This window comes from Schistocerca serialis, chromosome 3 (genome assembly GCF_023864345.2).
Source record: "Schistocerca serialis cubense isolate TAMUIC-IGC-003099 chromosome 3, iqSchSeri2.2, whole genome shotgun sequence".
Taxonomy (NCBI): Eukaryota; Metazoa; Arthropoda; class Insecta; order Orthoptera; family Acrididae; genus Schistocerca; species Schistocerca serialis.
In genome coordinates this window covers 644,773,228-644,790,351 of record NC_064640.1, presented here as the reverse complement: position 1 = coordinate 644,790,351, position 17,124 = coordinate 644,773,228, and the positions used below count along the sequence as shown (strand labels likewise).

The 17,124-nt window shown below is 37.4% G+C and overlaps 1 protein-coding gene across 3 annotated transcripts in view; it reads left to right on the top strand.

Moving 5' to 3' along the window:
* The window catches only part of LOC126470531 (protein inturned), a 258,007-nt gene extending 242,188 nt beyond the window's left edge, over nt 1-15,819 (top strand). Inside the window, exon 21 of one of the 3 annotated variants that reach the window (XM_050098452.1) lies at nt 13,163-15,819. In XM_050098452.1, coding sequence (XP_049954409.1) covers nt 13,163-13,249 — 87 coding nt within the window. In that variant the 3' untranslated portion in view covers nt 13,250-15,819. The remainder of the gene's footprint in view (nt 1-13,162) is intronic. The other 2 variants (XM_050098451.1, XM_050098450.1) reach the window with 2 other exon arrangements.
* The last annotated feature ends 1,305 nt before the right edge of the window (nt 15,820-17,124 follow it).

Here is a 17,124-nt window from a genome sequence, read left to right as displayed (position 1 = left end):
TGGTGGCTCTGGCTCAGGCCCAATAAACATCAGGTCTAGCAACAGCTGGTAGACCAGCAGCTAGTAGATATCGCAGCTTGGTGTAATAGAAGCTAATGGTGTGGAGTATGTCTTGGCATTAGCAGTAGTCTAGGACAAGGTACTTCAAGGGTCTGAGTTTTCTATCCAGCATTGGTCATGTAGGTGACAAAGGCAGTGGAGTGTGGAGCCATGGGATGAGGAAATTCAGCTCCCCACAGCAGCGGGCTGGGGTTCTTGCACCGTGCTATGCCAGCAATATTCCAGTCACAGCAACAAGGTTTCGTAGGTAATTTGGTTGCCCGCCTCTCCATTTGTTGTGAAGTCTGCACAGAAGGGTGTAGCCACAACACTCACCCCCAATAGGAAGATTTTATCACCGAACCTGAGGTGCTGCTAAACTTGTGAATTATATAACATAACATAGTACTCTTTACACTGTCATGCACTCTTCTTTGCAATTTCCACACTTATTGTCTTCTTTTTTGTTCAATCAGTCACATGATGTACGGAGATAGGTACATCCATAATTGGTCAAACGTAAGGGGTGACCCATTCAGCCGGTAGGTAATCTGGACTGGAAGTTTGGTATGGTGGATGATTCTCCACTGTTGATAGTCATAGGCTGTACAAGTGAGGACCAGGATTAAATTTGCACCTGAAGGTGATATTCCTGTGATCATGACCTAGCAGTAGGGCTGAATATGTGGGAACATCTGTTCTGCACTTATGCATCCCTTCTGTGCAGCTATAGGCTCTTTGAGAGAGCCAAATGTGGTGAGATCTAAGGTATTTTCAGGAAGGTCAGGTTCCTAGCTGGCAGTATTTGTAGAGAATTATTGGGCAAATACAGTAGTGTGTGTGTTAGGAACAGAGCCATAGCCCAAGTTACTGTTGCTGGAAGTCGACAAGTCTGTTCCAAGATGCTCCACTTTGTACTACATCTATATCTATATCTACATCCCTACTCCACAAGCCATGTGACGGTGTGTGGCGGAGGGTACCTTGAGTACCTCTTTCGGTGCTCCCTTCTATTCCAGTCTCGTACTGTTCACGGAAAGAAAGATTGTCAGTATGCCTCTGTGCAGGCTCTAATCTCTCTGATTTTATCCTCATGGTCTCTTTGCAAGGTATACGTGGGAGGAAGGTGAAGGTATGTTCTCGAAACTTCCAACAAAATCCCATACCGAGCTACTAAGTGTCTCTCTTGCAGTCTTCCACTGGAGTTTCTCTGTCATCTCCGTAACACTTTCACGATTACTAAATGATCCTGTAACGAAGCGCGCTGCTCTCCATTTGATCTTCTCTATCTCTTCCATCAACCCTATCTGGTATGGATCCCACACCGGTGAGCAGTATTCAAGCAGTGGGCGAACAAGTGTACTGTAACCTACTTCCTTTGTTTTCAGACTGCATTTCCTTAGGATCTCAGTCTGGCATCTGCTTTACCAATGATTAATTTTATATGGTCATTCCATTTTAAATCACACCTAATGCCTACTCCCAGATAATTTATGGAATTAACTGCTTCCAGTTGCTGACCTGCTGTATTGTAGCTAAATGATAAAGGATCTTTCTTTCTATGTATTCGCAGCACATTACATTTGTCTACATTGAGATTCCATTGCCATTCCCTGCACCATGCGTCAATTCATAGCAGATCCTCCAGCATTTCAGTACAATTTTCCATTATTACAACCTCTCGATATACTACAGCATCATCCAAAAAAAGCCTCAGTGAACTTCCAATGTTATCTACAAGATCATTTACATATATTGTGAATAGAAACGGTCCTACGACACTCCCCTGCAGCACACCTGAAATCACTCTTACTTCAGAAGTATACCGCTGTGGCTTAGTTCAAAGCATTCTGTTCCCTTCGAACTTCCCTGCTTATAATAGGTGATGATAACTACCACTGGGTCATATACAGAGTATGCCCAGTGAGGTCGTGCCTTCAGGAAGTACAGTTCGTTGGTATTCTTCTGCAGCTGTTCTCCAGATAACAACTCTTTCTCTTTTGTATTCATGATAGTTTGGACTTTTGTAACATGTGTAATGCCAAACCATGTGTCAGCTGCAAGTGACTTCTCTCCCATTGTTCTGTCTAAATCTACAACGCCAAAATATTGATAACTATACTTCACTCATATACAAATAAATAAATAAACAAATTCCATCTCCTGTCATCTGAAGTTCATTATGAAACAGTCTCCCAAATTACTACACTAATGAGACAAATCAATTCAAATAAACAACATGTGTGATATCTCTGCAAATAACCGTTCACATACCACAAAAATGAAATTCATTCACACGTTATAACTCCCAAATTAACTTGTTACTGGAAAACATCTGACCATCAGTCTGCAACCATACAGTGGTACGGTCACCCTCAACGCTCCATAACTTTGGTACAGTCAAGCAAAATACATATACATATAAACAGAACAACCCACTCGTAAAATTATGTATGTAAAAATAAATAAATAAATAAGTAAATAAATACACCAGACCTTCACCTCCACATTGACTTAACACTGAGTTTAAATGCATATGACAATGTATGCATAGTCTGCTTTACCTGTTGCCATGCCTTCCCCCTTTTATGAGACTGGCACCGTTAATGACAGCAAAGAGTCTGACAGACCCCTAAAGGGATAGAGATGACCAATGTGGACAGCTGTAGTATGACCAGGAAGGTGTAGCTTCATATGCTCTGGTGACATCGTTTCAATCATTTGATATGGACTGTGATAATGAGTGAGAATTTCTGTGTCTATTGCTTCATGGTGTATGGTGTCATTAACATCTTCCATTGTTCTTTATAGTATCCAGGTGGCTTCACATTCCATTGTCCCATCCATTTCTGACATTCAAGGAATTTTGTATTGGCTTTCTGAATTTGCTTCCATACCTCCTGTAAAGTTTTTGCAGAATCCCATACTGACTCTCTATTCTCCCCTGGTTTTTGCTTCACTGCCTCGAATGGCGGTGGCATTTTCCACGCATATACTACCTAATACCCTGATAGTCCTGCTCTTTTGTGAATCTTAGAAGTATATGTTTCAACAACACGTTTTAACAGTGTATTCCAATTATTATGATGACTATTTTCATAATGACTTACCATCTTCTGTATTCTCTGATGAAATTGCGCTGTTCTCCCATTGGACTGTAGATGTAACATACTTGCTCTTAACTTACGAATAAGCAATAAATGACAACGCCATTTCATTAACTCAAACATGAAATTGGTGTGCACATGGTACACAGTTAATCATACACTGCTTCACATCCTGTTTATGTCTTTGCCACCAGTACAGTTCGGCCATGTGCTGTTCCATGTTTTTTTATCCCTCCTCTCCTACTAATACATGAATATGTGACTGTCTCAATACTTCCTTCCTCCCACTTTGTTTTTTTGACCTACTCTTTGTAACATACCAGTCTTTCCACTGAGGTCATCTGAGTTCCCATGATTCTTGCTAGGTTGATGGATTACTTTAAAGTCAAACTCATTAAGTTTTAATGCCCAACATGTTAGTCTGCTTGGTGATTTTTCAACGCTAATAGCCACTTTAATGTTGCATGATCTGCTTTTACTTATTTCCCACCATATAAATAATATCAGAGGTATGGTATGCCATACAAGAGGCTCAACATTTCCTTCTACATAGTAGAATAATTACTTTCCACTGTATTTAATTGACAGGAGGCATAGGTCACCAGATGCTTTGCTCCGTTTGCTTGTTGACTCCATACACAGCCGAGTGCATGATTGCTTGTATCACATGATAAGATGAATTCTTTCCTATAGCTTGGAAAAATCAGCACCAGACCAGTTGCCAACATTTCTTTTAATTTACCAAACAGATCATCACACTCTAACATCCAAAGAAATTTTACTCATTTTTTTCAATAAGTGAGTGAGAAGTTGCTCTATTTCTGCAAATTTCAGAACAAACTTTCTACAACAATTTGCTAAACCCAAAAAAAGACTTTAACTCCTTCTCCGTACAGTGCATTGCAAAATCCAGCATGGCCTTTATTAAGCTACAGTCTGTCTGAACTCCATAATGACTATTCACATGTTCTAAATATCATACTTCCTGTAATGGAAAATGAAACTTCTCCATACTGTGTATTTGGTGCACTGCACATAACCTCTTAAACGCCTCCCGTAGCCATAACACATGTTCTTCTATATCCAATGCAATGACAGTTGTGTCATCAAAATATGCCATACCCTGCTTTCATTTTAACACTCATAAAATTCCATCTACCAAATGCTGAAATGTGGCTGGTGTATTCTGTAACTGAAATGTGGCTGGTGTATTCTGTAACCTAAATTGCACACAATGATATTGGCAATGTCTCGAAGGATCTGTAAGTGCTGATTTTGGCTGTTCGTCTGGTGCCACTTTCCAACTGATGATAGCCACTCCACAGATCCATGGTGGGAAAATATCCCCACTGCCCCAAATTGTCCAATGTTTCTGTTATGTTTTGGATTGGACAAGCATGCATAATCATACAGTTATTAGGATATCTGTAATTACATAAAAAATGATAAGCTTTGATTCTGTCCATACTGTTCTTTATAACATTCACCTCTGGTGCTCCCCAGGGGCTGGCGCTGTCCTCAATAATACTTTCCCATAACTGTTAAGTAATAAACTCCTTCATCACCAGTTGTTGGTATTAGAGGTATGTGGCATGGTTTACTATATGCAAGTTGCTCATTCCCAGTTGAGATTCTATGCTGTGTCACTGGGGTCACTGGCAAAGACCCATGTTGATTAATTAGGTCCTCAAACTCTAACAACTGGTCCATTGCTAATTTTTCTGTTCCTCCAGATGTTTTACTTTCTCATTTAATGCAGTTAAAGTGGTGGCTTGCGTATGCTTAGGGTCTGAGTTTGTCCTACCCAGATCATTTTCCTCCAAAAACTCCAAATTGGTGACTAACAACCCTAAGATGTGTGCATGTCTTGTCTCAAAGTAATATATTGTGACAGGCTCTACCTGGTAACCATCCATCTCCTGTATGTGTCCAACACTCTTGCATACAAAACATCATATTTTGTCCAACTCGTCATTCTCTTTTAGTGGCTCAACCACACACAATATGTTTTCTGGCAAATGCTAACCCTCAGTGGTTTTCCTATACCTTGTGGTACTTTATTGTGCAAATTTATCTTTAGGGCCTTCCATACAGTGTAATTGGTTCCACTGTCATAAGAGATGAACCTTGTTGTGCGGCAGTGTTCAGTGGCAGCAATTTCCCCATAGAAGCCACTATATGCTGTCCAAGGTCAATTTTAGGGTGATTTTTCATATAGGAAATCTAATGCTAAGATTGTGCAGTAACCGTCACCTACATGAGACCAACTTCTATGCACCCCCAGAAACGCTTTGCCCGTATCTGAAGATTTAGCCTCACTGATCCCAGTAAGTGTACATCACTACCACCCACCCCATGCAGCTCACGTTGTGGTGGGTTCATTAAGCCTCTTTCCTATGCTGTCAAAACTTTCAACTGACACATGGACACCTGTGCCCAATAGAAAATTACATTCCCTTCCATCCAATTAACCAAAATTCTGCTTCTGCACATGTTTTAAGCATGCTAAAATTTATTGGGAGCTCCACTCAGTGCCCCTGGAGCCCTCAGTCATTTAACAGCAGCTTACCATTCCCATTCCGTGTCCTTCTGTCGTGTGCCCTATTATGCCTACAGTCTCATTTCTGATGCCCTACTCTTTCACATTTCCTACACTGCAGCTGACGGCAATCTCCTTGTATGTGGCCTGACTACTCACAAGGGTCACACATGACACCTGTGAGACTGGGTCGCTGCATCTATCTCCTCCAAATCTCTTGCTATACTTATTGCTCCAACTATGTCTTTATGAAACTCTGCCCGTACCTTTCATGATACATCTGGTGAGAATCCCCACAAAAATGCACCCTGTTCTACTTCCTGCCAAAGGACCTTATTAGTGTCATTACTCCTCATCAACTTACATATTGACCTTAAGCTTCTTTATCCTGTCCACAAAACTCTCAATGGACTTGCCCTGTTTCTGTGATTTAATTTCTCTTGGTAATATCTACAGTTTTTTTTCTTCCAGTATTGCTATAGCAAGCTTGTCCTCAGAACTTCAAATGTCTGAGCATTGCTTAACTCCTCATGATACGTCACATACATTTTCGTCACACACCAACTGTAAGTTAGCTTTATGTAAGAATTGTTCCTCTGACCAACACCCCAGCTTTTGGGCTGTCAACAGGTTTTCTAGAAATATTAACACATCCTCTCTTGCTTAAAGAAAAAAAGCTTGGTCGAAATCTAATTGTGAGACAGTCGTTTTGTTGTGCCTTTCTGCAAGTCAGCATCTCCACTATGTGGTGAGTAGTAACTATCCTTTGATTATATTGTTACTGAACAACCTCTTAAATTCTGTCAGTGGAGTTCATGTTCACACCAGTAATAAAATAATAGTGTGCCCATTATTAAACTTGCAGCATTCCAGTAATAATCTACAACCAATTGTGCAGAATCGATTTTGTTGCTTTTGCTGATTCTGGCAATTTCACAGCAGCAGGCAATTACTTGCATCCTTCTGCATCTGACACTTGAAAAAAGACAACAGAAACACAGAATCTCTTTCTGTCTGTGGTGTCATCATACAGTATGTTGGTCATTCTTCCATCAATAGTTTTGCTGGTGAATTTTTTGTGGTCATAATCAATTTTTAGGAATAAAACAAATTTGTCATATAACACAAAAGACACAATAGTCGTGAAGTTACTGTGAGCAGCAAAGCCGATTTAGGTCTGATTTTTATAATTTCATTTTAACCATTGTAAAATAAGTCTATAATGATGAAAAGTAATAGTTTCATTGTGTGTGGAAGTCACAATTTTTATTTATTTTGTGCAAGACACATTATGGCAAATAATTGTCATCATCAAATGTGTTTGCTCACTTTATTGTGAAATCTTTAAGTGTGATGCTTGCTGTGTATGAGCTGCTGCTTCATTGTGGTGATTGTACTGTAATCTAAATACGCAAACAATTTTACCAATACTTATATATCTAGTTCCGTAGCTAGTGCCAAATGTGAAAGTATTGTACATATGATACTTTGCAGTGAACTGTGTAAGTGACAAGTGTGAGTTCCTATGTAAGAAGCAGCTCATAATTTTGTAGATTCAATTACTTTCCCATTTGCCAGTATATATAGGACAATGAACATCATAAGTTTTGCACGTTTACATTACAGTAAAGTCGCCATTACAATGCAGCAACTCACAAACACCCCATCAAGCATGACACGTATGACACCATCAGACCATAATAAAGCACACTTTACAATGGGAATTATTTTTGAGAATGTGTTGTTCATTAGTAAAATTAAATAAAAATTGCAACTGGAAGCAGGAATTTTTTAATAAATAGGGAACTGAAAGTGCTTATCTTTATAGGGTCAAGTCTGCCAGTTTTACATCTAGAGTACATGTTTTCTTGTGCACTGTGAAATTAACTTTCCATATTAAGATTAAAGGAAACCACTCACTGGAAAGCAGAAACACTAAGTTGTTGATATGCACACACACACACACACACACACACACACACACACACACACACACACACACACACAAAAAAAAAAAAACTTGCTGTCTTGCGGATTTTATCATGTGACGAGCTAGAGCAAAATAACTATCACATGCACACAAGCATGCATGCATGAATGCAGACACGTGCCTATGTCCTACATGGTGCCAACTAGACTCAAGTAATAATGCTCTGTCAAATTCTTTTCACATTATATCTCCCATATATCTTCACCTACTTCCTCTTCTCTTTCTGTAATATTTTCTTCAAGTTTGTTCTTTTATACAGACCCCAGTGCACAGGATGTTTGACTATTATAGGTACAAATGAAAGGTTTCCCTAATATAATGTATGCACAAATGCAGTCATGCTAATGTTACAACACTGTTAATGTCTAAGGTTACATGTATTTTGAAACACCGCAAGTGAGGCATAAATTATATAGAGAGAAACTGGGGTTGTTTGATTTTATCATCATTCCAGATAATTAATTACTGGTAAATAGTATTTTGACAGCAAGTGTATTAGATGTGGCTCGCCAGTACTGTGGTCTCTCGTCCACAGCTCATGTTCTAGTGACTAGTGTTGCTGCCTCTGGATCACGGGTTCCTGGGTTCGACTCCCTGCTGGGTTGGGGATCTTATCTGCCCGGGGACTGGGTGTTTGTGTTATCCTCATCATTTCATCATCATTTATGACAGTGGCTAGATCGGATTGTATTAAAATTGGACTGTGTACAAATTGGGTCTTTGTATGGTCACTGATGCCCGTGTAGTTGAGTGCCCCACAAACCAAACATCATCATCACTGTGGTCTCTCAGGTCTCTCGATTTGTACCTGTTGGATTTTTTTGTGTGAGGAGGTTTAAAAGCTTTTGCGTATTCCAGCCCTGTCGATATTGCCAATGAGCTCTGGGATCGCATTGGGGATGGTTGTCAGTACAATTGGAACACATCTGGGATTTTTGAGTGTATATAGGCAATGATGAGGAAACATGCTGAAACCTGCCTGCTCATGAAAGGTGGTCATGTAAAACACTTGTTGTAATGTGTTTATTCTCAAGTACATATCCACAGTTTGATTCTTCAGGAACCCTGTTATAAGTTGTTCATGTACTCAATCTTACCGTTGGTTTCCAAACCTATATTGATCAGTATTATTTGTATTTTACACGCCTCTTTCATTTGTACATATAATAGTCAAACACTCTGAATATTCTTTCCATGTTCCTTGCTTCCTTCTTTGCTTAGTACTGGCTTGCTGACTGAGTTCTTGCTATTCATACAGCAGCTTCTCTTTTCTCCAAAGGTCTCATTAATTTTGCTACATGAGGCATTTATCTTTCCCCTAGTTATGCATGCTTCTACAGCTTTCCATTTGTCCTCTAGCTAGCCCATCTTAGCCACTTTATACTTTCTATCAGTCTCAGTTTTAGATGCCTGTATTTCCTTTCAATTGTTTCATGTGCAGCATTTTTATATTTTCCTCTTTCATCAAATACCTTCAATATCTCCTATATTATTCAGGGATTTCTCCTAGGCCTTGTGTTTCTAGCTGTATGATATTTTGTTGCCTTCCATATTCCATCTGTCAAAGCTACCCATTTGTCCTCTATTGTATTCCTTTCCCCTGTTTTGCTATAATGTTGCCTAATGCTCCCTCTGTAGTTATTACAAGTGCCAACTACATTAGACCAACATATATTACTATGATGCAAATATGTATTTTTCCAAAGGCACATTTAGTTTATTTAAGTACTTTTGGAGGTACAGAATTCATTTATGTATGGCATTACTTTGTTTCATCATTGTTTTTACAAATTACATCAGACCCAAGAGCAATTCGTATCCTCAGTCTGACATTAGCTTATTCTAATGGTTTTACTTAATACAGCAAATCTCTTTTCTGTATTACTGTATCCTCATACCTTCTACATCATCACAACTTTCTGTGCCTGTACAATTAATATCCTTAAATCTCCAGCTTCATCAGTACTTCATAACTTCATCAATATTTCCTCTCTATCACAAACTCCATACATCATCATTATTAACCAAAAACTTTAAAACTCTCATACACCCTTCAAATCATCAGGTTCCTAACACCATCAGTGCTTCCACCTTCATAAATATGTCACCAACTAACAACAGTATACAAGGTAAAAACAGTTCTTCAGCTTATTCAATGAAGCATCCTCATCCAAAATGATAAATATTATACAAATGTTAGTATTTTCTTAAAATTGTTCAGTGGAAGTGTTGTACAAGATATTTGTAAAGTGTGTTACAACAAAATATCATCAGATTAACTAACTGTACCCTGTGTTTGCCATAGAATTAACAATGTAAAACATTTATATATAGTACCGAGTGCAATTTTAGTTACAAAATATCCTTTTGGGTCAGTTGACTGGTACCACTTTTATAGACAGTTCACAGGTTGAAACAATTAATGTGTACCAAATTGTTAATGGACTGTCTGATAATGGTGCTCAATTAATGGATATAAACACAATACTCTTAGTAACATCTCAGGTGTGAAAAGACTTCCAAGGAGTTCTTCAAACTCTGATTATGAACAAAATACTTCTTATAAACTATTTATATTATCACAATGGAAAAACTGCATGGCTTCAAATATCCATATTATCATTACAGAGAATATTTCACCATACAGCTCTGAGGCATATTCATACAATTCTGTGAGGCTTATTAATGAAACAGGGCACATCGTTTTAAGACTAAGTTAAACAAGATAGTATGGTATGAAGTATATATGTGGAAAGAGACTTCAATGTGAAATTTAATATATTACACACTAAATTTGTGTAAGTATTTTAAAGTTATCTACAAAGTCCATTAAAAACAAGAAAAAGGAAAAAAAAATGAGTTAAGCTATAGTTAATTAGGGTCAAAATATCATGTAAGAGAAACAAGAAATTTCTATAAAGACCACAATAGGGGAAGATGCAAGGTTATTTGTATTCTGTAAAAGATACTGTAATATTTTAAGTTATTGAAATTTCCAGAGATATGCACATCTTCATACGAGTTAATATTGCAGACAATAAGATTAAAACTACATGGGATATTGTGAAAGAGGAGGCAGCATAACCAGTCAGCATACAAGATGCCTCAACAATAACACTAAATGACAATGTTTTGACTGGTAATTCACAAGTTACCATTATTTTTAACAATTGGTTTTTGTACATAGCAGCAAATATAGAATTCAGTGGTTCAGTTGAAGAAGCAAGGAAATATATTAAAAATGGCATTCAACAAAACTTTAAGCAACTATAAGTGGCACAAACATCCTCTACTGAAATTAATAGAATTAAAATACAGTACACCCATACTGAATCCACTTGGCAGATTGAGGATGAGGGCACCATGGGCCATTCAGCTTGGTTGTGGTTTTTAGGCAGTTTCTTGCATCAGGCAAGGTGAAAACCCAACTTGTACCCACATCCTGCATCAGTTACACAATTTGCAAACATTTCAAAAATGTTCTCACAGTTTCACATGGGACTAAACTTGACACAGACGGATGGGGTACACAAATTCCTTCCCAGGGAAAAGAGGCAGGGATAAGAAGAGCATCAAAATGCAGAAAGTTGTGCTGAATGTCTCAAACAATGTTGGAAGGAAAGAAATTTTTTGTTACTGGGGAGAATCATGAAGAGACTACTACAAGGTCCGATTTTGGGTCCACTCTTATGCCTTATATATGTATATGACTTTCTACTCAACATTCATCAAGCAGAATTGGTACTTTTTGCTGACAATGCAAGTACTATAATAAATCACATTTTAGGGAAAACAACAGAACATATTGTTAATGATGTTTTTCAAGGAATTATTAAGGGGTTCTTTAAAAATAGACTTTCCCTGAATTTTAAGAAAAAACGCACAGTCATACCAAAAATGGATGTAGCACATTAACAGGAGTCAGTAAACAGGGTTGTACTCCAAAAAGATGCATTTTTGATGTAAATATTGGTGGAAACATGAACTGGAACAATCATGTTACTGATCTGCTCAAATTAAGTTCAGCTACTTTTGCTGTTCATATAATTGCCAGTCATGGAAACAAACAAATAAGCGTCTTGATATATTTTGTATATTTCTATACAATAATGTCTTATGGAATAATTTTCTGGGTTATCTCATCACACAGAAAGGAAGCACTGATAGTGCAAAAGCAGGCAGTAAGAATTATACATGGTGTTCACACGTGGTCATCATGAAGATGTACCTCTTCAAGCAGTTAGGCATTTTGGCTGCACCATCACAATACATATATTTGCTAATGTAATTTGTCATAAATAATCCATCACAATTTGAGAAGAATATTAAAGATCATATCTACAACACTAGAGGGGAAAAAAAACCTTTATCACCCATTATTAAAATCGTCAGCAGCTCAGAAAGTAGTTCAAAATGTTGAAACAAAAATTTTTGATAATTTGCCTAATAACATAAAATGTATGACAGGTAGCAAAGCATATATTAAATCTAACCTTAAACCATTTCTCCTGGAGAACTACTCCTATTCCATCGATGTGTTTTTACTTAAAAACTGGTAGTCTGTAATTAAAAAAAAATCTGTCTATGCATGAGTAGGAAAAGAAAATAAAATTTATTAATGTTAACACTAATCATGTCTACATATCCTGCAAACTGACTCATTCAAGGATGTTTAGATGGAAGAATCATTCAAACAAACTATTGAACATGTAACTAATTAGCTAACTAACCAACCAACAAACCAATCTGAGAAGATTCAAGTAGAGCATTAAAAACATTTCATGAAGAAATAACCTGAGTTAAGATCCCATCCCAGTTAAATGAAATCCAAAAGACTAATTTAAAAAAAGATATACTGCAAAGCAACAAGTCATATAAACCCATAGTACACTAAATTTTGGTGTTACATTCTGGGACATTAATTTACCAGTTTCATCATACATATTTGAAACGATGTTCAAAGGACGTAACAAAAAGCCTGTAAACACATTTTGCCCCTAGACAGTGGCTGAAGACAGCCGCTATTGGCACATTTCTTGTTTATTGGTCTATGCTTAAGTGAACTTTCTCTGAAATGTATTGATTTAATCACAAAGCTTTCGAATCTCGTACAAATTTTTATACCTTTTCATACATCTCCTACTGCTGTGCTAATTGATGTTTTTAATTTAATATATTAACTTGCCTGTGTCACAAATAAATTCTGAGAATAGTTTTTAAATGTCATCTGCATTCTTTTAATCATGACAGTTCTAACTCGCTAGTTTTGTCATTTCCATTGAAAACTGTTCAGTTTTTTTCCCAGTATGTGTCAAGAACAATGAAAAGTATTGAAAACAATACGCTTGCAAGATGACCGCTGGATGCCACTAAGGCACATATTACATTTTACAATAAAAGAGTGGCTCTTGACTGAAGACAGAATGTTCATATTGTATAACACTCTCTTAACATATTTTGTAAAAATAAATTTGTTTCTGTTTTCAGGAGGCTGTTTTTCACTCCTCATCCACGAGAAGTTTATGTGTGTTATCAAGACTGTACATCGCAGAACATGGTGGAAATTGCATTTAGACTTGCACTTAGTGCTGCTGGTTGAATTGTGTGTGAATAGGGGTACATTGTACCAGCTACTGATCCAAGGAAGTGCCTTACACTTATTTAAAACCAACACTTTTACAAATACTCAAAGGATTACATTTCATGAATGTTATATGTAAATAAAGGCTGTTTTGTATAAAAAAAATTTATAAGCATTTTCAGTATAAAAAATAGTTACACTCCAGAGTGCCTCTAATGTTTGTTTCCAAATGCGTCATTGCCAACATGCCACACATTTAATGCAGTTAATAATAAGTGTAACTGCCAACAAGTTGCCTGATTCACTCACTGGAAATGTCACTGTGGAGATCCTTGATTTCAGGAAGTCCATGAAGATGAGATGTGTAGAAAGTATTTATTATGAACAAGAAGCATGTTAAGCACAGACAGAAAAACTCTTGAAATATATACCTGTGGATGTAAGTAATGTAATAAGGCTGTCCAGAGAATGACAGATTTGTGGAGGGTTGTATGTAGAACTCGGAAGTCTTTGTCCAGTCCACATACAGAGTAGAGGAACCATGTCAAGAATAAAAGTGAGCTCTTTGTGAAAACTGGACATACAATACATTAAAATTCTAAATGCTGATATCACATAAAAAAGTCATTTCTGAATACAAAAAAAAGTATTTCCACATGTTCTCACATTTTTTCAGCTATTTGTAATGTTGTCAATGAGTGTCCTTCAAATACTCCACACTGTTTAAAATACAAACACTGGTCAATACATAACAGCTTGAGAATGGCACACTGAAAGAATATTGTACCAATGGACTGCAAAAGACACATTGACATTACATGTATCTTTTGTTATACTGAGAAGAAGGGGGGCTGAGTCATTGATGAAGTGACCATTGAGATTGGTCTCATGGATAATTATTTTCATGATAGTTCTTCCAATTATCCTACTTGTATAATGTGTCTAACATATATCTGTGATTAGAAGCATGATGGTTCTCTTAATTTTTGCTAGTTAACACCACCACAACAACTGTCAGCAGAGAAATTTCATTGAATACTTCCACAGTCATTATAATCAGGGTGTGGTTGTACAGAACATACATTCCAATTTGGATTTAACCATGTTTGCAGAATCCTGCCATGAGCATTTCCACTGAGGAGCCAAAGAAACTGGTACACATGCTTAAAATCAAGTAGGGCACCTGTGAGAATGCAGAAGTCCACAACACAACATGGCATGGATTCGACTAATGTCTGAAGTAGTGCTGGAGGGAATTGACACAATGAATCCTGCAGGGCTGCCCATAAATCCATAAGAGTACGAGGGGGTGGAGATCTCTTCTGAACAGCATGTTGCAAGACATCCCAGATGTGCTCAATAATGTTCATGTTTGGGGAGTTTGGTGGCCAGTAGAAGTGTTAAAATCAGAAGAGTGTTCCTGGAGCCACTATGTAGCAATTCAGGACATGTGAGATGTCGCATTGTCCTGCAGGAATTGCCCAAGAGTGTCGTAGTGCACAATGGACATAAATGGATGCAGGTGATCATGCAGGGTGCTTATGTACATGTCATATGTCAGAGTCGTACCTAGACATATCAGGGGTCCCATATTACCCCAACTGCACATGCCTCCACCTGCTTGAACAGTCCCCTGCTGCCATGCAGGGTCCATGGATTCTTGAGGTTGTCTACATACTTGTACACATCTGCTCAATACAATCTGAAATGAGACTCGACCGACCAGGCAACATGTTTCCAGTCATCAACAGTCCATTGTCGGTGTTGATGGGCTCAGGTGAGGTGTAAAGCTTTGTGTCATGCAGTCATCAAGGGTACATGAGTAAGCCTCTGGCTCTGAAAGCCCATATTGATGATGTTTCATTGAATGTTCACATGCTGACACTTGTTGATGGCCCAGCAATTTGCAGAAGGGTTGCACTTCTATCAGGTTGAACAATTGTCTTCAGTCATTGTTGGTCCCGTTCTTGCAGGATCTTTTTCCAGCCACAGCGATGCCAGAGATTTGATGTTTTACTGGATTCCTGACATTCATGGCACACTCATGAAATTGTCATATGGGAAAATACCCACTTTATCGCTGCCTTAGAGTTGCTGAGTCCCATCGCTCATGCACCGACTATAACACAATGTTCAAATTCACATAAATCTAGGCTTTGTCAACTGCAGGGCCATATTCTGCCTGTTTACATATCCCTGTATTTAAATACGCATGCCTATACCAGTCTCTTTGCTGCGTCAGTGTATTTTGATACATTGGTGCAGAAAGTGAATAACAGCAGCAAAAATGTTCTTGTTTTCTTTTATGAATATTATCCCTTTTGACATACTGGGAGGGCAAATACAGAATCAGAACATGCTAATATATTCCAAATGAACATCACTAGTTCAGTGAAATGTTTTGACTCACTATTTAGTGCACAAATTCATGATACCAGTAAATAAAGATTTACTACATTATGTGTTTTGTCAGCTACCTATTATGGGAAAAATTATGCCAGCAATGTTTTTTGTTAAAAATTTGATGGGTATGTTAATTTTTTCGTGTTGCAAAAGAGTTCCATGTTACGTTTTCTTCAGTTTTCATATATGTATCATAAATTATTCACATTGTTAATATTTCTAATTTATTTATTAACCAGATGATTGTCATTGCAGTACAAATGTAATTGTAGGTAATAAACAACCTTTTTACTTTGTTCTTTGTTATCATTTGTTTACTGTCACTACCTTTACAACAATACTTTGCTGGTTATGTTGCCCTGTATAGTGTAGAAGTTGTATCATATTGTATTTGTGAAGCAGATAGTGTTTTAATTGTTATTCTTATTTTCTTCATGACTGCAGTAAAAGCAACAGCTTTTTGTCTTTATCGTCTCACCTGAGGACATTCATTTGTATATAGTCTTTTAGTGGATGTTCATACACCTGGTAACCCTAATTTTCTCTGCTTTAATAATCTACTTTTTTTAGATTTTGAAACTAATTTTTATTCTTGTAATGCATTTGTCCATTTTGATCCTTACATGTTTTTTCAAACTCATTAAGTGTGTCTAGTATGCATTCTGATACAAATTCTGTTGGAAAAAAAGAACAAGAAGAATGAAGGAGTTGTGAGAAACTGACAACAACCAGACTCAGGGCTATTATTTACATTTATAATATTACAGTGAATAAATGTGCATTTTCCAAAATTAGAGCTGAAAACCTCCAAAATGTGCCAAGGGAAGTTATTTGAATTTCAAACCCGAAATAGTGATTGCTTGTTGTAAATCATTACATCAGTAATTGACAATAATTTTGTGTCTGTTTACTAATGAACATGCATGGTATGTTCTTTATAGAAGTTTTTGAAGTTATGAGAAACAGAAATTGCTACATATACATTCCAACAGTTTTCATTTTGAGTGTCAGAAGTACAATCTCAGTATTATTTGACAGTTTTGTTACTTAAATTTACGTATAATGTTCTTATATTTTCCTGTTGAACCCAAATAATAAAAGAAATTTATGTTCCTACATTAAGCAAACAAGTATATTGCAACAGAAAGTACAGGGCTATTACAAATGATTGAAGCGATTTCATAAATTCACTGTAGCTCCATTCATTGACATATGGTCACGACACACTACAGATACGTAGAAAAACTCATAAAGTTTTGTTCGGCTGAAGCCGCACTTCAGGTTTCTGCCGCCAGAGTGCTCGAGAGTGCAGTGAGACAAAATGGCGACAGGAGCCGAGAAAGCGTATGTCGTGCTTGAAATGCACTTACATCAGTCAGTCATAACAGTGCAACGACACTTCAGGACGATGTTCAACAAAGATCCACCAACTGCTAACTCCATTCGGCGATGGTAGGCGCAGTTT